We start from the raw sequence: 23,760 nt of genomic DNA on the forward strand, positions 1-23,760 counted from the left end.
GATGCATGAACGTCCACGTGAAGCTGTGAGCCCAGCTTCAGTTTTGCAGGTGTAAATCAAAAGTTCTTGTGTTACAGGCACAGGGGTTAGCCTTGAATTGGAAATGGGACCAGGTATAGCTGCTTTCACCATAATTGAGATCGGTTTCCCTGGGATGGTTAAATAAATGCTCTTTTCAATTGCATCACTGGCTGCAGGTGCTCCCATTAATTCAGCCTGGTGACTTAGGAGTTAAACTAGGCTGAAGAAGAACACAATTTGATAGGGCACTGACGCTGCCCCAGGATATCCCTGAGACACAGAGTTTACTTCTAGCCATAGACCCAAAGAGGTTCCGTTCTGCTTCACCTTACCTGACCCATGTGTGAATAGCTTGTCTTTGCACAGCTCAGGAAAACAGCACCTTTGGCAAATACCGCACAATATTACTGTGACAGGATTTCTGAGGAAAGTCCTTGCAGAGCTGATTTGTGTTGCTAAAGGGCAGTGTGAAAACAGAATCACTGAAGGGTGCTCAGATGGAAAGCAGCTGCATGAAACTGAGGCTCCTGCAGGATGCTTTTGCTGTGGCTTGTTTTTCTGCTTCAAAAGGTTTCTCAGTCCTCACAATCTGAGCAAGGGAGACATTGCAGCCCTAAAATGAACCTCCTGTTTGTCTTACCAATGACATTACACAGTAATCTCCACCCCTCATCAGCCTCACTGCAGCCCCTGGGGCTTTGCAGAGGAAGGAACCCACAAAGCTGTTCTCAGAGCTCTTCCCTATCCAGCATCCTTTCTTATTTCTCCTTGATGCCCTGATGTGGCCTGCAGCTTGAATCAATACCATTTCAGATCCTTGCTCTGACACAGAAAACATGTGATGGTGCACAAGCTGGCTTCACGTCTGTTGCGTGGCTGTGAGTTACACTAACTTGTGGGCATGGTGGCAGGTCACTTGACAGTATGTCAAAGACTGAGAGGTCCCAGTCAAGATCCCCTAAACCATGCCTCTCTGCTTTCATCTTTCCTTTCTTCCTCTTCCTTAGGACCATTTTACTTCAAAGACATCCTGGCCTGGGGAGTATTTTCCCTAAGAGAAGGACTTTTTGTAAAGCAGAGTTCAGTCTCACACAGCGCAGGAGGCAAAGCACACCACTTCAAGCCGAGCTGCGCCTGGCTGGTGGCACAGCGCTGGGCACTAGTTCCCTTTCCATTTTTTCTGTCTGCCTCATTGAATTCATACCTTTCCTGTGATGAACGGGATGGTGTGACATTCAGCCGCAGATCAGGAGAACAAAGGCTGCAGTCAGCAGAGGGAATCACATGAGTGGGATTTCCAGAGATGACCAATTCTGTTGCCAGATACAACTGAATGTGGGCTGAGCTCTAAAAAAATTAAACAAAGAGGCCCAAACAAACCAAACCCTTACTGGGTTTTTTTTTCAGACTACTGGAAAAGAATTAGCAACTTCTATGTGATGCTGGATGAACTGATGAAAATAGAAGTGTGCTCTTTAGCCTCGATGCTGTAGAAAGACTGGCTGCAGTTTGAAGAGGACCAAGTCTCCTCCTCTCCTGACAGCTTTAGCTAAAATCCTTTCTCACCTGTACTCAGGATTAAGCAGTCTGGCTGTCTGTGGATCTGTCGGATATACTCACCCAGTGGTATTTCCTGAACAAAGTAAATCAGATTTATCATAACAATTTCAAAAAAAAGGAAGGCAGAATAGAAATCTCAAGGATTTTTAAGTTTATGGAAAATTTGGTGCTGCTGGGATAAAACTAAGGGCACTCTAAGGGAGAAGGGGAACTCAGCTTCACATGGCTTCAAACCAGTTTGGAATAAGTGTGCAGTTTGCTGGAAAACTGTTTCTGCCAGACCAAACCATAAAGATGTGCCTGGTCCCTGACAGTCCAGGGGAGCAGCTGCAGGGGGCAGGGAGACCAGGTACAAGACATGAGGGTCGTGTGGAAGAACCAACCCCCTTCCAGCAGAGCTACTTTGCAGCAAGGCTGATGAGGGTGACGAGGCCCTACACAAGTATTTCCAGGCATTCCTACCATGTGAAGAAAATGTAAGACTCTCCTATGAGTCTGCTGTGATGCATTTTTTGGACCTGAGCTTTCACTAGGGCTGTGCCTCTCAAGGGAAAGATACAATTTCTGGCCATGGGGCCTGGGCAAGGCTCTGTCATAGAAGAATGCTTGAGGAGTCTTAGTATCTGCACAACATAGCTTGTGACTCCTAATAGGGTTTTCCTAAAAAACGTGCTCTTTGCTGGATGCAGAAAATTCTCTCTGTGTTTCTCTCTGTGTTGATCTCTCTGTGTTTCTAAATGGCAAAACATGTGCCTACGTGATGAGCCTGCGTATCCTAATCCAGAGGGTCTGCAGTGCTGCTTGTGACAGAGTTTTGCGCCACGTACCCTACCTCAAGCCTGCTTCCTATTTTAGAGTTCATCCATTGCAGCCAGTGGGCCCATCAGCCTGCTTGTATTGTTGCCAGACCTGCAGCACTGAAACAATAAAGATGATGTTAATGTTCCCGAGCTAGTATTTACTCTGTGAAAAAAATACATATTCAGGAATGCCTGAACCCTGCCAGGGTCTCTGTGGAAGAACAGTCATAATCACCCATATTGCACAGAGGGGGAATGGAGACAGTGAGGGTGTCACACTTACCCCAAGGACGTGAAAGCTGAAGACTTACGGAACAGTTCTATAGCGACTGCTCTGCTGGCATAGGACTCACAGGTACCTCTTTCTACTATGTACTTTAACAATACCTGTCCTCTTTAGTTCATCTTTTTTAGAGGTTACTTGTAAGACAATGGCTAAAAGTATCTCAGCAACTAAGCTCCCTGTATTCACTCTACCATCCTTCCTCTAGTAAGAGAGCATTATTAAGTGCAGTTCCACATCATATAGAGGTGTTGCAATGAAAAATAAACTACAGGTGCTGTGCAATCAAACACGTGGCAAAGGAAGCCATATAAATACATTACATGCAAAGCTAGTGCAGGACACAGGTCTGTGATTGTATCCACCATTCATCCCTTCTCCATGTAGATGTATGTATATTAAAGGGACACTGGAAGGTTAATAATCAAGAACTGAATTAAAAAAACATCGCCCCTAAGCAAGCATTTCTGTGGTTTGGGCATCACCCCACTGGAGCTAAAGGGAATTGCTCTTTTTTATGGATGTGCTTTGACTCACACACTTTGGGCTGTTCTTTGTTTGCTTGACCCTTTCCTGCTGGAGAGTGAGTAATAAGTCAGCCTTCACTTGTAACACCAGAACTTTCTAGGCCTTTAATTTTCTGGCTTGGGTGCAGTACCAGTTACTGTTGTTTTCAGTTCCTGTAAAACTTTCTCTTGTTTGTAGATACCATTGCAACTTTCAGCACTTCACTGAGAAAAGCAAAGACGGCAAAGCGGTCCAGAGGTAATCAAAGAAAAGCTGTACCATGGCAAACTGGAGTGGAAGGATCTCGTGTTTCTCGGCAAGTGCTATACCAAACAAGATGCAGGCTTTGAATTTGCAAGGAGCACCTTCAGGGATTTTCTGGCAAGACACAAAGTTTCCCCTGGACAACCCTGAGGGGCAGAATAAAACATGAAGTATCTCCCACCTCCCTGAGAAATCTGTATCAAAGGACGTCAGATCAGTCCATTTGGCAATGACCTGGAGGCATACTGGAACCTGGAGCTCTCCCAGCTACCACTGCACCTCGGCGGCAGCGCAGGTATGCATCCAGCCCTCTCAACAGGCTTTCTGCAGCACAGCTATGCTCTTAGGGGTGTGGTGATGTGATGTGCTGGTAAAAACACCGATGGAGGAGCCAGAAAGGCAAACTGCCCCTTCTTTTGCTACAATTTAGATGACTTCAGGGGTTGAAAATAATTGTACGCAGTCAAAAGCCTGTTTATGTAACGGGAAAATCTGTTATCAGTGGCAAGGAAATGCAGCATCAATATATATACAAAAGTATATTACACATGCAACTCACAGACACTGGCAAACACCCATTGCCTCTGGCTATAAAGGATTACCCACCTGCCAGCACAGACACCCCTCAACAAATATTCCTCACCACTTCCCTGCATCTCAGAGCTCGATGCTGGTGAAACCTGCACTCTTGGTTGGCTTGGTCCAGCTTTTCACCAGCTCCCCTTCCTAGGGAGAGCATTACTGGAGCATCACTCCAGTCCAGAAGTGCCTCTCCAGTTACTGTCATGTTCACCTTTACTGGTGGCAGGTGGTGGGCTGTGGACTTCTCCACAGCCCTGTGGGGCTCCTGCAGAAGCCCACTGATGACGCTGTGCTGTTTCTCATCAGAACCAGCTTTATCTCATCCATAGCTCACAGTAAGCAAGAGCAGCTATTGCCCTTGCCTCTCCTGTTCATCCAGAACAGGTCCAGACACCTCCATCCTCAGGAAACCTAATTTGTAAGGGTGCAGGTAACCCAGTTAGATGTTTATGGGCATTTGCCTACCCCCCAGAACAACTGCTAGCACCTAAACGCCTTAGAAAATATCTCACGGAAAATATCTCAACAGAGCAGCTCAGGGTGAGGACTTGCCTTTGGATGTGAAGACTAAAGCTCAGGTGAGCACAGAGGTGGAAGGGGTACGAGGAGGTTCTGAAGGGATACCTTCCTCCCTCCAGCTGTTCCTTTACATGGAGTACACTGCAAAAAAAGGTGGTTTTAAATCTCTGGACTTTCATACAGTTTGTACCTGACAACATGTCTGTTTATTTAATTATTTCAGCAACCTTTCTGTAAAACTGTGCTCCTCTACAGGAAAAGGAGTATTTTTGTTACTAAATTATCACTGTGCTTGACAAAAAATTCCAAAGCCAGTAGATGCCCTTGGGTACGTAAGTACCAACAACCATTTAAAAGCTGGGAAAAATAACATGAGGCTGTGAAACCCAGCTGTATCAGATTTTAACCATCTACATCTCTCCCTGATGTCAGCACTTGGATAAATCAAAGTCACAGTCTCAAGGAGACCCTATGTGGTGGGACCAAGGACGCTAAAGGTCAGTAGTGCCAATATGGGAGCTGTTTTTTCGGTTCACTGGCATCTCTCAAACAGAACAAACAAAAAAAGAAAAAAGAGAAGATACTTTATTTCAACTTACAATGTTTTAAAACTCTTTTTTTATTAAAAAAATGTGAGTTGTGAAAGGGCAGGGGGGCTACAGTGCCAGACACCAAATGGATGAGGGACGGTGGAGTTTCCATACAGGAACACAAGACATTGGTCCCACGAGCATCAGAGGCTGCAGCTGGTCTTCCCGTGCTACGTAGCGTGGACTCAACCACGCAGCTGGTGTGCAGTTCCTGCCCAAGTTCAGATCATGGCTGTGTTCATAGCTGCAGATTGCCAGAGCACAAGCACTGGCTATGTGCTTGGGTATAAAAATGGCACAAACGCACCATCTGTTAAAAAAAAAAAAGGCACCAGAAAGCCTTGTTTCCTTAAAAGGATTGCAGGGAACTTAGCATGGAAAGCATCAGAACATGATTTGCTGGGTGGATGGGGATGCACTTTCTACATTTACTATGAAAGTGTCTAGGATTACAGTACTCAGGGCCTTCTGCATGGGGAGGGATTGAAGTTGAAGCTCCTGCTCTCAATGGGACCAAGAGAAGGTCGACTTTTGATGGATGCCCAAACAACCAGGCTAGAAAGGTGTCTACTGGTGCCTGCTTCCCCCTGAGCTTTGCAAAATTTAAGTCAGGAGCAAACTTTCCGTATTTCTGGAAGGGAAAAAAAATCCCAGTGTTTTCAGGGGAAACCATGATCTGACCTCTAACCCAAAGGCTGCTTCAGCTGTCCCCACTCCTCCCACTGCACCATTTTTTCTCTGTAGGTAAATGTTCTGCTGGGGAAATACAATTTTCCTGCTCCCCTCAGCAGCACACCGAGTGACCACGATGCTGCAATCGCTATGCACATGGTGCTGACTTGCAACTGACCTATCTGGCTACCCCCTCAAATTGACAACTAAACACAGCTGGCTATGATGGACCGCAACAAAGATGGATATTGCAAAAAACAGCACAAAAAGCAGAAGTGGTGCATTCATCTCTTCCCAGATTCTGTCTGCTTTCTTTTCCTTTATCTCTTGTGCAAGTCATTCCCCTCCTTACTCATGTTCTTGTGATAGAGTTTCTTATCCCTGGCCTCTCTCCAAAGTTTCCTTCAGTGGCAACTGTCCTTTCCCCTAGAAAATGTATTTTCCACCAGTGACTTCGCTGTGGATCAAAAAGATGATTGTCAGGCACAGCTTAGCACTGTTTTACAGTTGTCAATGAGGTGTTTCTCATACAGCAGGAGAAAGGAAAAATTAAAGTTGCACTAAATTTGGCTGCTTTTATTGTCCTTACTCCTCTTCGCACCCAAAGGAGTTTCAGACATTTCTCATGCAGTAGCCACAGTATTCAGATCACAACCATATGCTCGAAGCCTAAGGCCCTGCTAGTAGATGCTTCTGATATTTCTAGTCTCTGCATCTGTTAGCTTGTACACACGCTAGCAACGAGTACCACAGAGAGCAGGTAACTCCACTGAAGTCCCACAGCAAGAACTGCCCTGTTCTGCCTCCCACTACCCTTGTGGAAGTTGTGGAAACCAGGGTACTGTGAGTTTAGCTGGTATCCAATTTAAAGCAACAGAAACTGCACAGACCACATCATGGCTGAGGGGAACTGCACAAGTAACACTGCCTGCTGTTGACACCGCATTTACAGAATGCAGACAGGCTGCTCTACTCGTAGTTTCTTTATGTGAGTAAGCTAACAGATCTCGCAGAGGCCTATGACCTCCTCCTCTTGCCCAGAACCAGTAGCAGGCACACAGCTAAAGAGTACACAATGTTTTAATATTTTTTTCATAGATATAATACCCTGCAGTGTAACATTCACACAGATGATTTTCACCAAACAGTTAAAAAATAAATAACGCATTAATTCCTACAGCATGGAATGTTATTTTCCACGTACCCTCAAAATGTATTGCTCTAATCACGAGCACAGAGGTGGCTAAAAATCCATGTGAAATACCCCTATGTTAGCAAGCGCCTTCTCATTCACCAAAGTAATGTAAAACCAGTTTGTATCATGTTGCTGAAAGCCAGGTCTTGATCACAGACAGGCAGATGCAGCAGAACCGCCTTCTAAGCCATAAAAGACAGTTATCAGAAGAGAAAGGGACAGCACTATCTAAATCATCGTTCCTGATACAAAACTGACAGTCAAACTACAACAGTTCTAGTTTTATGTTTTTACCAATTCACTCAGCCAGTACAACCCCTAACTTCTCTGTTCCTCATGCTTTCTTATGGTAAATTGTTTTGAGTTCTTCAGGAAAAAGATGTTGTATAAAGAAAATGTAATGAAGGCAGGAAAACACTGACAGGCGTGGGAGTAAGATGATTATCTATATTCAGAACCAGAGACAAGGTTCTTCATCCCAGTGAGATGCACTCTAAGATAATTAACCCCAGCTAGCCAGCGGAGGAAACTTTATAAAAGTTTTGTTGTACAAAGGGAAGAAAGAGCATTGGGTACTGACAAGATTTTTCCGAAGTACAAAGGAGAAGCAACAGTTTAAAAACAAAAAAAGAAGTGAATACAGCAATACCTAAAAATGCAGTTTGTCCATACCATCTATGTTTCTTTTTTTTAAAAGCAAAATTAGGTGATTTAATAATGTTTTTTAAACAAACCTCCATATTTGTTTTTAAAAACCTCTGACAAGATATGTTTTTAATCAGTATTTTTCAAATGGATGAATCCATAAATGATTCAAAGGGGTGTCAGTGCCTCAACTGCGCAGAGTAGCGTAAGCAAATGGGCAAACCCTGACCACAAACACGGATCCAAGTCCCACATCAAAAACACTAGGGCTTTCCTGGGTACATGCCCCAGACTTACCTTCCAAGCAAAACTTACCAGCATTGCCTTGGTGCAAACCCTAATTTACTTCAGCAACATCTTAATATCTTGTCTACCTTATTCTTTTCCTTCTTAATCAAGTTTTCTGATTTTTTTCAAGGGAAGTGAGGAGGAAAGCGTACAAACTTCTGAAAAGAAATCTACAGAAGTTAGGATCAAAGACTCTCCCTGATCCAGTCACGGCACTTTTAGAAACTGCAGCTTCAAAATAACAGCAGACCTTCAATCTTCTCTAAGAAGGAGACCTATTTGGACAGAAATGCTCAGTCGTGACATGCACACTGTTTCTCTTAAAAAACAGTCATAGTCATAGTCTGTTAAGAGTGCCATGGACAAATGCAAAGGCTACATAAGCAGCGGATCCTGTGATTCCAAAAAAATACATTCTTAAATGCAATGGTAAGCATCCTAAGAGTCTGCAGGGAACCATGATAAAGGCAGATCCAACGACTGGCGGAAGAGGAAGCAATTCCTTTGCAAAATTCCAACAGCAAAAGAGGCAATTTCTTTTGGGGTGGTGTTCCCAAGCAGTTTGGGACAGTTTGCCTCTTCACTGTACTTTTTAAATATGAACTCTCCCTAGGATTTTTTCTTCCATCAATCATTTATCATGAAGAATCAGCAAAGTTTTGTTGGTGTCAGACTGCAAGATAAGGATTGAAATTATATTAACAGGCACTTTTTTCTCTCCCTCTGGTTTTTCTGCTGCTGGACAGAAAGTTCCAAATTTAAAGTGTATCCATGCACCTTTTCTGCCTTGATATGAAATCTGAGAGGAACAGTACAAAAAAGCAAATGTCACAGCAAGCACAATTTGAAATCCTCATCTCTACCTCAGGCTAGAAGACCTTTTAAATACAATGTCTTTCCTAGGGGTTTAACTGATGAATTTTCTTTTTTCCAACAGAAAATAGCCATCACTCCCCCCTCCCTACAAAGAGGAAAAAAATGCAATCATATACTCCCACAGGATGTTGACTGCATTGGGAAAAAGACAAAGGGAAATAAATGTAACTTATAATGTAGAAGAAAATTAATGCAAGACAAAAAGGTAACAAAATGAAAGTCAAAGAACTGTATGTTTGCTTAAGGATGTCAAAGGCAGAAAGAGAAAGATTTATATCGATTTTGAAAGCTGCTTGTTTACTTGGAAAAACAAGGACTGATTATAGTGATTTGCACTGGGGGATGGCTGGAAAGAAACCTGCTGCTTCTGCAGTTTCAAGACTTGTATCTATAGCATGTGATTTCCCAGCAGCCAGTAGACACATTTCTACAGCTGTGAGAAAGGCTAAGACTGAAGTGGAGACTTCTCCCAGATTACTCATTTCTCATTAAAAAGCAGCAAATTTTTGCTAGAGCCAGGCAACAGCAGAATTAGGATATAACCTATAAGCTGCAAAAACAATAATAAATTGAAGCTAACATGCACAAGGACCTGTAATCAGCAGCCTCTAATACAGAGCTTTAGAGACATAGGTACCTGCAGACTCACCACAGTTCCTGGAAAGAAATGTATAAGAGCATGAATCTGGCATGAAGAGAATGGATTTAGAGGCCACCTTTAAAAGCCCACTGTAAAAGTCTGAAACTCAAAGGCTTTTGTTAACTGTGTGAATCTAATCATTATCTTGCTTCACATTTAAAGTCTTCTGCACTGCTCAGCTCATTACAGCATACCTGCATAAACCTATCTGCTTCCTCTATTCATATGAATACCAACATTTGGCTTGTAAACCTTCTTCTATGCACTGCATGTTCCCTGGATATTGTTTGTGCTGCATCCATCTTTCCCAGAACACCAGAGCACTGGGAAAACATGCTCCTTGAGGAAGCCCAAGTCTGCCTGTGATCTCTTCCTGCTTACATGTCATCATTCTGGAGCAGCACCTATTGGATAAGACCACTTAAGGACAGCTTGCACTTGCATTGATTTTTTTTCCTTTTCAATTCAGAGAGATGACTTCAGAGAAGGTCACTGCTCTTTTCTAGTGAAAAATGCTTCCATGATTCTCTATGACAGCCGCCTTCAGCTCCACTGATTTTCCAATGCTCATAACAGGTTTTAAGAATTAACAGACTGCAAATGAATATTGAAAAAAACCATTGCTCTGTAATTGTTTAAATCTGTCTGCACAGAACAGCCTGCAGGCATGCTGAAGGAGTTTAGATAACAAGCAGATCTGTGAACACTGGGCTCAACCAAGCCTAGTTTTCCTTGGATTTGTATCTTGTGATTGACCTGAATTTCTAACAGAACTTCAGCATTGCTGTTAAATGAGCTCAGCTCTTAGCAGGCACAGGAGACTAATCACATACTAAGCAGTAAAAGATTTTCACTGCTGTTTGCATGCAAGAGACAGAGAGAATTGACTGTGCAATGGATTCTTCCGTATTGCATGTTTCCTACAGCATGGACAGAGCATTTGTAACATCGTTTACTCGTGCAGTGGATTCTCCGGTGTCTGACAACAACAGAGGCAGGATTCTAGTCCTTCTCAACTGCCTGCTTTCACCAAACTCACAACATGACAACTTCGTGATTCCTGTTGCTCTTGAATGTGCCTATGGGCAAAGACATTATTATGGGGAAATGGAGAGAGTTTGTAACAGGCTTGTTTCTTTAGAAAACAGTAAAATTGTGAAACAGTTACTTACAGTAAGTAATGCAGAAGGAACATTCAACTAACACAAATGAACTTGGGCAAACTGATCCCAAGCATGCAAATGAGGGCAGTGGGGCACAGTAGAGGGAGAGGTGCTGATCTCCTCTCTCTGGCGACCAGTGACAGGACACGAGGAAAGGGAATGAAGCTGCATCAGGGGAAGTTCAGGCTGGACATTAGGAAAAAGTTCTTCACTGAGAGGGTGGTCAGTCACTGGAACAGGCTCCCCAGGGAAGTGGTCATGGCACCAAGCCTGGCACAGTTCAAGGAGCATCTGGATGATGCTCTTAGTCATATGGTTTAGTTTTAGGTAGTCCTGCAGAGAGCAGGGAGTTGGACTCAATGATCCTTATAGGTCCCTTCCAACTTGAGATATTCTGTGATTCTAAATCTTGACCCACATGCCACTCACAGTAAAGCATACCTTAACAATAGAAAGGGACAGAGAAAGGGACAGAGACTTACCCTGAAGTTCAGGGTAAGTGCTCTAGGTTCTTAGAGACTGCAGAGCTAAGATTTTCAAAAGGGACTGGAAATCTTAAAAAAAAAAAAAAAAAAAGAGAGAGAGAGAGAGAGAGAGAGAAGAAAAAAAAAAGCACCTGATATCCAGAGAGCAGGGGGCCAGTGTTGTGAAATAATGTCTCTTTTAGGTATTGCAGTTTCCACACACTGTACCAAAGCACTTCAAACAATTTTCACCAAGCCATTACACCTATGGAGAAACATATCCTGATTGCGGAGACTTTACCCACACAGAAAGAGCATTTTAGGATATCACTAATCACAGGAAGCAATTACTTAATACCCAAGGCAGACTTACAAGGAAAATATCTGGGAAGGGACATTCCAGGTACCAGATAAAATGCCTGGAGGCAAAACTATTTCATTACTATACTGATTTACTATCATCTACTGGGACATGTTTATGGATAAATGCAAAAGAGGATGACATCTAAATGGGATTAAATTGGATCACTTATCATGTTAAGGTAGTATTCTTGCTTGCTGATACTCTACCAAGTATTCTGGGTTCATCACTCCTGGGATTATAAAATCACTGTCATTTAAGCCTTACTTTGTCACTGTAAATGAAATCCCTTTTCAACGCACAAACTCTGCCTTTTGTTTTGGAGGGTGAACCTGGGCAAAGCCAGAACTAGTGCTTGCATTAAGTCACATTATCGGATAAGAAATACTTGTTATACCTTGTCAAAGATGGCATGGCTTTTCATTGCAAAACACCCAAAGCCAATACATGCAAATGTGTTCAGTCTGGTCTGTTTGAAAAATATGAATCAGTCCTGCTGTGGTAATTATCAGGATGTGGGATGAAAAAAACAAACTCCCAGGAGTCCTAGCAGAAAGCAGAATAGATCAACAGGATCCTAAACTAACTCAAACAATCCTATTTTATCTCAAAAGCTGTTGGACTGACCAACAGAAAAATCTTTTAAGAAGAAAAAAAAAAAAAGGATGAAATTGCATCTTTGAACAAGAAAGGGAATCACCACAAAGGCAATGTGCAGCTGGAAATTCCCATCTACCCTGCTTCCCACTGACCTCCTGTGTAGACAAACAGTGGATAAATAATAGGACTGCTGAAGAGTCTTTGGATACTGCTGTGGCCATACTAGGAAACATTCAAACACAAAACTGCACAATGTATTCATCTCTCTGGTCTCCTCTTTCTGTTTTGAGTTAAAACATAAGAGCACATTCTAAACTAATGTAAATATATATCATTGCACTAAGTTTAGAAAGAACAATGTTAAGTGGCACAGGGTGAGAACCTGGATAATTCCATAATTTCAAGGGAATTTCATTAAAATCTGGGGCAGAAAGTAGAATTCCTCAGAATATCAGGACGTATGCCCAATTTTGAGCCAGTTTTATCGTAATAAAAATGAACACCTGGCAGATTAAAGCCATGAAGAATAAAGGGAGTAAGGCAGTATTTAACAGAAGGGGCCAGATTTAATTTAGCCACAAAACACTCAAATCACCATTGTGAAACACGCTGCATAATCACGTAAAAATAATTTTATTCATTTGCCAGTAAGAGACTGGTATACTGCAAAAATGCAGAACTGCTGTTGAAGCACCAGTTCCCTGCCTCTCAGCTGGTATTTACAATTGTTACTCACTTGGCATTCCACATTCACCTGGCTTTGGTTTTGTGTGCCTGTATGAATATGCCAGGTTACAGGTAAGGACTGGCCAATTGTACACATGGAAATAAAATATGTAGAATCGGTCAGAATTCACAGGAATGCAAAACAAAATGGAACGTCCTAACACCTTCATTAGCCAAGAGCCAAACCAAGGAGGTAATTTTGCACAGCTAAAAGGGAAAGCTGAGAACTGGCTTATACCACCCCTACGTTCTTGTTGTGTTAAGGCTTTATTCAATGTATTAGCATAGCTGATTTGTGCCCATTAGCTTGAAACACCTTCACCAGACTAATCCAATCCATTTTCCTCTCTTCACTTCTCCCAGGATGGCTGCAGGAGAGACTTTTGTATGAACTGTCATCAAAATCAAGCTAAAACATTCCAGGCTAAAAGTTGCTCAGGAAAATCTGGGCCTTTGGAAATTACCTTCTATTAAGAATTGACTTTATTTCTATAATCCTTTCTCTATTGCTCTCAAGTCTATTAATATTTTTTATACTCCTGGGGGCAGAAACCGAACTTCCCCACCCTTGCTGTGAAATTCTGACTATATCTTCAGTCCATTCTTAAGTGAAATGGAAGAAACAGAACAAACTACATATATATACACACATATATTATACATACATAATATATACAGTTTTTCACAATGTGGTGATCCAACAAGGACACTAGGGAACATAAAACATGAACTGCAACTGAAATACATCAATTGTGCTGCCTCAAGGTGGGAAAACACCAATAAAAGGTCACTCTTCCTTATTCAGCTGTGAGTGCAGGAACAAAAGCAGTATTTCTGGAAAAAATAAACACGAATATTTTGGGAAAGGAGAGAGGAGGAAAAACAGAACTTCAGAGCAAGTCCCCCTTTTTTGTGACTGTAAAGGTGCCATTTTTGTTAACCTCAAAATGGAAATAGCTCCATAATAGTCATACCACAAATACTGCCATTGCACTCTGCCTCCTCAGACCTCACCTCTGTCAGAGTCAAAAGGAACAAGTGTCTGTGCTGTCCACAGTCATTTCTCCTGCTGCCAGGAACTGCAGTTGTGGAGGTGCTGCTGACACTTGTTCCACTAGAGCTCAGCACTGAGATCACCAACTAATTTCACAGTCTCAGAACGTCACCTGAAGGCACCAGCTCTGTCCTCGAAAGCAATGCAACAGTTAAGATTTTTCAGAGACTGTCGTAACTTCCTAGCAATGCTGTCACTAGGACCAGAAATACTTCCATCTGGGCTAGAGATCATGGATCTGCCAGCTCACGCTGGACTCTGGCTGAATTCTGCTGATTATGAAACGGCCCTGCAAAATAGCGCAAGACCTGGGAAACAGGAATGGTGACTAAAAACAGTTAAATCTGAGACCACACGTAGAAACAAGGAGCATACTGGCCTGCATATCTGGCCCTGTACATACAATTGATTGAGACTATAAATACTGAAACAAACAAAGAAGCCTGGATGGCTTCTGGCTGTCTCTATCATGCCCAGAACAAAGAAATCTCACCAAAAGATTTAAAGGACCCATCAATGACATGTAGTATAAAGTATATTTTACAATAAAAGGCTTTTCATTTGACGCACCATCACAATTACATGTGTAACTGCTGGATTTTTACAGTAACCTGCATGTTATCTCACTATTACAGAATAAAAGATAAAAAATAGTTTAACTTAAGCTTACACAGAATTGTTTATCCAGGGCTAACAACTTCTTGTTTCCTTTAGAGACGAACACACTTTGGAGATAATGCAGACACTGGCATGTATCTAAACCAAACAGTTTCTCAATATAGCACATCTCAATATAGCACCATGAATGGGTATAGATCAGCAGTAAAAACAGAGCAGCTTTACCTTACTTGGCCTGGGTGTGGAACACATATCTGAGGAAGCAGAGCAAAAAACATTGGAAGAAAAAGGAGAATTTCATTGTTAACTGAAGGAATAGCAGTGAAGGATCATTAGAAAAGTCTCTAGAATTTCTCAAACCACGAGGGTGTGATTACGTCAATGTTGCAATTAGTTCGGCAGGATGCTACATATGAAATACAGAGCTGCTAGATCATTCCATAAACTTGAATATAAGGATTATAAATCTGAGTAACAAAAGTACCTCTACAGACACACACTTCCAACTTCAAAGCCCCATTCAAAGTGGCACCTGCTAGGACTATCTTCTCCTAACAACTATTTTTGTAAATCAGCTATCTGATCAGAAGTCTAAAAGTTTGTATTTGCAGTGAAACCCTTTCTAGCATAATGGCATATTTCCTTCTAATGAAATGTCAGAGAGCTGGCCTTCATTAGCAGTACTCTTAAACCAGATTAATTTCACTGTACAAGCTTGTTTCTGTAACAGACAAAAGTAAGTACAGCCACTATAATTTCATGTTGTTCTTTTTGTCCAGTCCTATAACAGTTGTTCTTAGTAGAACTTTTAAGAACCTTCTTCTATTCTAGCTACTTCTTAATTTCCTACTTTTTAAACCTTTTTACTTTCCCTAAAAAATAGTTTAAAAAATATAATTGAAAAGCTTGGGAGCAATAGAGCAATGTTTCTGAAAGAGAGAGGCTCTAACAAACGAACCGTTAACATTTGCACAATTATCTGAGGAGGGCAAGGCTAAATTATTTCTCTATGCTTCCCACATTAAACTGAAACAGATGTGTAAGAAAGATACGTACATGACAGATGAAGACAGGCTCACAGCCAGAGGTAGGTTTGCCAAGAGCGACAAAGGAGGCAGAGGGAAAGAGGGAAACTTGCAGGACTGTAGCTGTTTTGGAGAACTTAAGATGGCAGGGAGTCCTGCCTCATCACTTCTCCCTTATCAGTCCATTCCTGGGATTAATATGCTGCACCGCTCCACTGTGCAGAGCTGTCCAAATGAGTTTTTAAATACATTGTATAAGTCCCAGCAGAAGTGTGGATGTTTGGTAAGAAGAAACCTTGCTCTTAAAACTTTATGTTATGAAAAGACAAGCTAGGTAAAGAAGAGGCACACAGAAAAGAAATTACTTGTTGACGGTTACATGAAGACCTCCAACTTTCCAACTAAACCCACTGACAAGATAGACTTATGTTCCTGGCCCTGCATAACGTACTGGAACACTGCTGGTCCTAGTAAAAGGTGAAGGAAACTTTCTTTCGCAGAGGATGGCATGCCTGTCTCTATAATAATTTCCTGCCTCTCCAGCTCTCCCTTATTCAGGAACAGCTAGCTGCTCATCAACTCTCTCACAGGACCACAGCAGCCAGAGAACGAACCAGAATGAAGTGGTGCAGTTTGTACTGCTACACCAAACCTTGGCAACCTATTCCATCGAGAAAGAGAATTACGAGCAGAATGTGTGAGAATGAATTATGCAGGAGAAACTGAAAAATTAAGTAACAGTAGCTCAGTATGGACAGTTAGGTTGATCTTACTCAATCAGTGAAGGAAAACGTTACCAACTCTTAATCACTAATGTAGACAAAGGGGTTCTTATTCATCTACTAACTACTGAAAACTTACTCACTCAAAGGGCAGATTTGGTAAGCAGTGGAAATGCTGGATAACAGAAACGATTATCTGCCCAGATCTGAAAAAAGCACCCCCAGTTAGATGCAGCAGTTAAAAGCTCTCTCATGTAACTTTGATTGTAATTCCTCTCTGCTAACAACTATGAAGTCTGCTGTTACACTTTAAAATACCCTTTTTAAATACCAAAAAAGGAATTACACAACCTAGAGAGACAGAACATCTAAAATTATAAAGCCAGCACAAATAAGAAACATTTAGAATTCCAAAAATGGGTATCATATATTCAAAGCAGTAAAACACAAAAGGTAACTTGGAAAAAATGATAAAACTGAGTAAAACCCAAAACACTTGCTTCTTTATTTCACCAGTTAACAGAATGATTTTGCTAATATATCTCAAAGCAACTTCTGAACAGGAGTGGAAGTAATCAAAGGCACTCAATTCTTTCTTACAGAAGGAAGAAAATATTAACTGGGAGTATGCCATAGGAAATCAGTTTATTGTACTTTATTAAGTGACTCTAACCAGATGTTACACACCAGCTCATTAACCAGACAATGATTTAATGGCTTTACTCAACTGTAATTACAGAACAGAGATTAGCAAAACTGCACTCAACACAGGTAGCTCCTTATTTAAATTAGTTTCACATGCCATTAAAGCTACTCAGCTTTTTGGCAAACTGCAGTTCTATAGATTGGTATATTATTTGCAATTATTGCTAATTGCTATGAGCAATGATTGCAGTATCTCTGGAACACATCTGTTGCTGACAGTATTTAAGTGTGACAATTTCATGGCTAACAACTCTGTACTTGTTATTGAAGTACCATTACCCATAAGTGACTGATGAAAGTCTTCTACCTTTATGCTTGGAAATACAATAGGCCTTTTATCTGATATAAGGGTTGATCTCTATTTTCTCTCATTATGGGCCAGTTTATGTGTCCTAAGATATCTAAAGTAGCAGTTGATTCTCAGACAGTCTCAACTGGATCAGGGGATTATTCATGTAATAAAGTACAATACAGACACTCATTATTAGGCATTCTGGTGGCTGGAATAGCTGAAAGCCTGTGGCCAACACACGGGACGCATGCTAATGTCTCTGACACAAACCTGTTTGTGAGGCAAGGTTCTCCTTTACATACCACACCATCTGGAAACAAGGGGAGACAATAAACATCTCACTTCCAGTAACAAACACATTTCATCTGCCCATGCTATAGTACATATGTGCCGTGCAGATAAGTCCATACCCGACAGATGCTGGCTTTGGTAAGAAGAATGCATTTTCTCTATGCTGACTTCAGGGGATAACACATTAGAGAAGAGAGACATTTTCAGTCTCTAGGAATGATGATGTAATCCCTGTTTGTGCCATGTCCATTGTAGCAGATAAATGTACAGCCTCGCAGGCTAAAGCAGCAGGTGGGGAGCGCACTGTATTGTGGAGATAAGAGCTGCAGAAAGAGAAAAAATTCCAGTTTAAAAAAAATACTTAAAAACCATTCAAGACCCAAGCATAGACCTGACACGAGAACTTGCAACACCCATATTGATGGGATAAATGACAGAGTTTCTAAAGTTTTTAAGACCTAAGGTGCTGGTATAAATTCTGAACATTACAGCTAGCCAGGGTAGGATGGGTAGGATGGGTAGGAAGCATTCTGATAGGGTCTGATGACTACCTCACCTACGTTAACCTTGGCATCAACAACACTCATGCCCAGTGCAGATCTTCAGAAAGCTGAAGTTTTGGCACTGTCCTTATGCATCTGAATGGGCCTCACATATAAAAGGAAGCAAAGGATTAGGAGGAACAAGGCAAGGTGAATGTGTGACAAGGCACCTTAATAGTAACAACTATGGGCTAATGCATTTTTTAAATGAAAAAATTTAATAATATCTAAGGACATCAGCAGTCAGGCTGTGCACTTTGTGAATCCAGTGTCAGACTTTTATTCACTGAGGAACAGTTAAAACTGCTGTCAGCAACCATGCTAGTGGGAATTCACAATCTGTCCCACTGCAGTAATATAATCCCTGAGGCAGCAGACATGTGGCAAGCTGGTGAGCACTTGAATACAGTGGTTCTTTGTGACAGAAGCTGCAGAACAGGAAAGCTTACAGGGACCCCAAGAAATAATGCAAGACCATTCATCTGACACCATGGCAAGATCATCTGTAGCTGTGTCATTCCTGATGAATGTTTGTTTAATGTGCTCTTCCAGACCACCCAGAAGCCACGGTTTCACAGTATTCACAGCAATCTGTTCCCATGCCTCCCTCTCCTACTGTTCAGAAGCACATGGCTATACTGTCCATGGATGGTACATGTAACCATGGGCACTATGGACAGGAGGAAGTTGGTCTTTCTATAATGTTTTTTTCTATATTTGTATATCATGCTTCTTGGCAGTCTCTTCTCTGCCAGACTAAGCAACCTACTAGTGATTACCCTACTCGCAGTTGGATCAGATAGATCTCATGTCTCTCTTGTCGAGTTCCTCCGTCTCTTTCTCCTGATGGGCCACATCTTTCCTGGAGTACAGTGCCTAAAACAGGACCATGGCTTTACAACTGGAGAAGGGCAGAAGGCTGACTTCACGTGTTTTTTCAAATTACATTCTTACTCAGAAATGCATTAAATTGATGCTTATTTAAAACTAAAAGAGTATTTGTTATTTATGAACATTACAGTTACTTCTTGTGAGCACTGTGAAGGGTCTTGTCACAAATGACATCCGGGTTTTCCCCTCTCTGCCTCCTACTGGGATGGGGCAGCTTTAATTTCTGCCAAGGATTCTTTCTCATGTTCTCTAAAACAGGAGAATGGATCCAAGAATTTCTCTGTACATGGGATCAAGGGCCTAAAAGATACTTCTTGAATTATCAAGTCCTAGCCCCCAAAATTACACCACATTACAGCATGACCCCTGTCAAATGTACTCAATGTACTCAGCTCCCTAAGGATGTCACCTGGGTTTTTTTTTGCTCTCACTCTTTTTAAAAGAAGACTGAAATGGAAGTTCAGGACCTAATCTTCTCTACACTCATTCACAACTGGTTCATACTCATACATGATTCTTCCAGTACTATTATCTTAAATAGCTCTCCTATCACTGTGATGCTAATTGATTTGACATAGTTTTAGAAAGTATTTGTATCCTGCTGTCACATTTTCACCAGAGAAACTGAAATAACTGAGGAGCCTTTCACACCATGACAGCCCAGGGACGCCCTTCCTCCTGCAATAAGCCCTCTGCCAGGATTGCTAGTTTAGACACCAAGACAGTTATAGCCCCTTCTGCCTCAAATGTCAAAGCTGACTCTGACAATGTCTTTCAAAAAACCAAAACCAATCAAGACTGCAAGCCGAAGTTTACCACTGCATCCTATTACCAAGGGAAGCCTGAGATCCCTTTCTTTTGTTACTTAAAGAAAAGAAGGATACTTTGGAACCTTTATTTTGGAATTCAGATTATAAGAACTGATTTGAAATTTAGACAACTACAAATAATCCAAATAATCCTACTTTCTCCAGCCCTGTATAAGACTAGGTCCTTCTATTTCTGAATGCCAAATAAGCAGCTTAACCGATCAATGCTCTATACTTCACAGCCCCCAAGCTGGAGGCTCCTGACCTTTCAAGGGACGTAAGTCAGAAGACTATTCTCAGAGATAAACATATTAAAACAACAACAAAGATGTATTTTTTAGTCAAGACATTTTACACATACATAGACATTCACAATTACTTAAAGGCAGATATTTGTTTTACCTTTGAAAGGAAGACAGTTATAAAGTTACTGCCCCTGCATGAAGGATCATGAAACAGAAAGAAATCAATTTCTTAAAAATTTCTAACATGTTTTTATTGTGGCCTTTAGCTAAAGATCAACCGCTACTGAAAAACAATCCTTTTAGGCCTTTTGGATAAAGTTAGGAAGACTAGAAATTGGCTCCTTACATAAGCAAAGTACATCAACATTTCTCTTGGTATGACTTCACTTTTAGAGTAGCACAGCATATCAACTTCATTTATTTAGCTACCATTAAATCAAAACAGCTCTGACCTAAATTCCTGGTGCTACTTACTGTCTGAATCCTTCCTTTTTTAAGATGAGCCCCATACTTTTCAGATGTTTTGCCAGCAATTGCAAAGATATAGAGGGCATCAGTTCAAGCAATGGACAGCATTAGTGGCCACTGAAGGAACTCTTGATAATAGTTTCTAACACCCAAGAGGCCTAAACCAAGCAGGTTGGCAAGAAAAACTATCTGAAAAGAAAAGCACGTAAGCCTTGTGCAGGAGGACTAGAAAACTGGAGTTAATAACAATACATACCGTGCCATTGAGAACGACAGGAACAGTATAACGCAGACAGCAGCAACTGACCCTAATCCAACAGCAGTCATGTATTGCAGAGTGGGTGATAAATCTGGAAGAAAATATCAAACAATTCAAATGAACAAATACCAAATAGTGTACCTTCAGTCTGGTGACTGACCAACTGAGTCTGCCCAAAGCTAAAATACTGTAACAAAACTTAGATGCTGGACTTACTGCTCAGTCAAGTAGTACTGGAGCTGATTGACTAGTAGTTACCATCCGGTTGATGGAGTAAGATTAAATGGTGTATTTCTCAAAAGTGATTATACTTCTTCATCCCTCCGTTTCTTGCCTTTTTCTTTCTTTTTTTTTTTAATTTAGATACTCAATGTCAACATTATCCCTTTTCATCACTGGCAATTTCAGTCTAAATCATATGCCAAGGTGGTCTCTGGTGCCAGAAAATCCTAGTGCTTTATTAAATGGCTCAAAGCATCTCCTTCAAAATTTTTTACGATCTGGGCACGATTTCTCTTCCCCATTCTTTTGGGTTTTTTTCCCAAGTGACACAATAGAAATAAACCTGGCAATGACAGTCTTACCCAAGCCCATAATACCAGAACTCACCCAGGGACAGAACGAAGGCTTACAGTGATGTGCTGTCAAAACCAGAATTACTAAGAACTACTGGTGAAAGTAACCTGAGAAAATAGAAACTCAATCCCTTCCAGCCACCTCTATCCCATTTTCAGCATTAGTCAAAGGTTACCTATTTCTTACTGGATTTCCCACAGAGATCTAGGATGCTGGGTCTTACTCCTGCAAGATTCCACAACTCCACTTGCTGTTAAATCTTGCAAGCATGACTATTTAATGTTTTAACAAAAATTTAAATTCTTGCAAAAATGGCACTTATTCAGTGAAATTACTGTATATATCCACGATGAGAATCCAAGTGCCTGAACATCAGAAAAGCAACTTCTGTTACTTAAATTGAACTCTTTTTTGGCTCATCTGAATGTACAGGCACAAAACTGGCTGGGCATTCACCCAAAACACCTTCAACAATTGATCTTGTTTACCATCTTTGCCTAATCAGTTTACCATCTTTGCCTGACACTGCTCAGTGAAGCAAGGCTTGTACCTGTGCAGCAGCTCTCACCTGTATACTTACTGTGAGCCTGGCAAAATAAAGAATTTCAAACAGGGACCCTACAAGGAAAATCTGTTCAACGTACAAGCATGTTCAGTTTTGGTAAAAGTTATACCTGTCCTTATATCACTGTAACACCAGTTTCCATAAGGAAGTTATGCATCTCTAGAGCAGATGTCAGCCCTCCATAAAAATGACAGAACTGTCTTCCCCACACATTGCAGAGTATATTTGGTGAAAAACCCCTCAAAATTCATATTATTTATTTGTGACAGAAAGAAGTGTGCTTTTAACAGCTTTCTACCACTTTTTTATGACAATGATTTATCATACAATGTGTAGCTTTGTCTAGACGGCATCCGCAACAGGCCCATTTGGTTTAGATTTAATTTACAGATTTGCCTTCCACACAAATTGAATTAAGGAATACTCCTCAAAGGATTCAGTGAGCCAAAGGTACTCTCAGCCTCTCCAGCTGCAGAAGTACATTAGGCCAAGGACACTGTTTCGCTACAATATCCACAATGTCCATTCAACATAAAGGCAAATGGATTTACAACAGAAAGCCAAAGTCCTGACCTGTCCTACTCCCATCTTCTAATGCCCATTCTTTTAATCCCAAAACCAAAATCTACCTATATGTAAGATGCCTCTGATGATGCTCTATAAGCTGATAAATGACAAATTCAGGAGAGGAACAGTTTTCTGTCTTTCCAGAGCTATTTTACAGCTCTTGCCTATACTGCTCTAGCAATAATGCCCTCAAACCTACGGAATCCTTGATCTTAGCCAAGTCTTCACAACCACAAACTGCCTAAATTACATTCTAAAGTGTGGCGGTAAATGAACTAGGTCACAAGAGTAAACAACAAAAGGCAACCTAGAAATAAACACACAGCTGTCACGAGAAGATCAGTTATAGCAATAGTCAGACGTGGGCTTTGTGAACAGTGGAGGAGACGCACCTCAAGCACTCCATGCACCACATGATTTATTATCATTCCAAAACAGTGTCTCACTCCCCAGTTTCACTGCATCTCCTAACTCCAATTTGTGAGTCTTTCAATACAAAAGCATAATTTAGAGTTTGTAGGGGACTCCAGTGGTGCCACTTTCTTTGTCAGGAGAGGTTAATGTCTGCTCTTTGCTGAAACATGATGAAATGTTGAGAGTGGTGAAGAGAGTACTTTCTACCATGGTGGAAAGGAGGGAAACATGATCTCCAGTGGATTCCAAACTCCTCTGAGGTAAACTCATTCACTGGAAACATTTTATAGTCAAAAGGAAAAACAAAGATAAAACCATTCTGAGAAATTCACTGGCTTTTAAAGTTATGCCATTTTATGCCATAGTACTTTTAAGAAATTGTACTTACAAGTACAAAAATTAGCCGTATTTTTCATTTTTGCATGGTGTCTTATTTTCCTAAGTTCATAAAAGGACTTAATTCTCCAAGGACCACCTGAACATAAGAAAATAAATAATGTGGCTTCTAACCACTAGAAAATGTTTTTTTTAAAAAAAATCCTTAAGCTAATATAGAACTATCTTAAAACAGGCTCCTAAAATTTTGTATCTTCTGTGCATGAAATCCTTTGTGCACAAAAATTCCTGTAAAGATTTGGATGTGATGCATAGAAAGAGTAATATTGAAAACGAGGGAGAAAACAGAGAATCCATTTTAGAATGGATTACTGAATCCATTAGAATGGAATACCAAAGTCCAAGGCAAATTTTCTGCCTCTAACCTTTCCAACCCTCAATGTCAACCAACCATTAATGGCAAATGAAGAAACAGCCACAGCAATTATTAGTTTATGCTGCCAAGCAAAGCCATGAGAACTTCTGTTTTCTCATTGAAGAAAAATTTACTTACTTTCAATTTGTGCCCAAACAGCACAGGACTGTGTTCTCACCTGAAAATGAAAACATAAAAATCACTGTTTCT

The 23,760-nt window shown here is 41.1% G+C and overlaps 1 protein-coding gene across 7 annotated transcripts in view; it reads right to left on the reverse strand.

Moving 5' to 3' along the window:
• Nucleotides 1-16,674: 16,674 nt before the first annotated feature.
• Nucleotides 16,675-23,760, reverse strand: part of SUSD1 (sushi domain containing 1) — a 46,354-nt gene continuing 39,268 nt past the window's right edge. For 2 of the 7 annotated variants that reach the window (XM_072859196.1, XM_072859192.1), the window contains 4 exons: nt 23,689-23,728; nt 23,188-23,274; nt 20,675-20,768; nt 16,675-17,786 (listed from right to left, as the gene is read on the reverse strand). In XM_072859196.1, coding sequence (XP_072715297.1) covers nt 17,648-17,786; nt 20,675-20,768; nt 23,188-23,274; nt 23,689-23,728 — 360 coding nt within the window. In that variant the 3' untranslated portion in view covers nt 16,675-17,647. Of the gene's footprint in view, nt 17,787-18,784; nt 18,882-20,674; nt 20,769-23,187; nt 23,275-23,688; nt 23,729-23,760 lie in introns of all 7 variants that reach the window. The other 5 variants (XM_072859198.1, XM_072859194.1, XR_012042091.1 and 2 more) reach the window with 4 other exon arrangements.

The sequence above is a fragment of the Ciconia boyciana genome, chromosome 4 (genome assembly GCF_034638445.1).
Source record: "Ciconia boyciana chromosome 4, ASM3463844v1, whole genome shotgun sequence".
Taxonomy (NCBI): Eukaryota; Metazoa; Chordata; class Aves; order Ciconiiformes; family Ciconiidae; genus Ciconia; species Ciconia boyciana.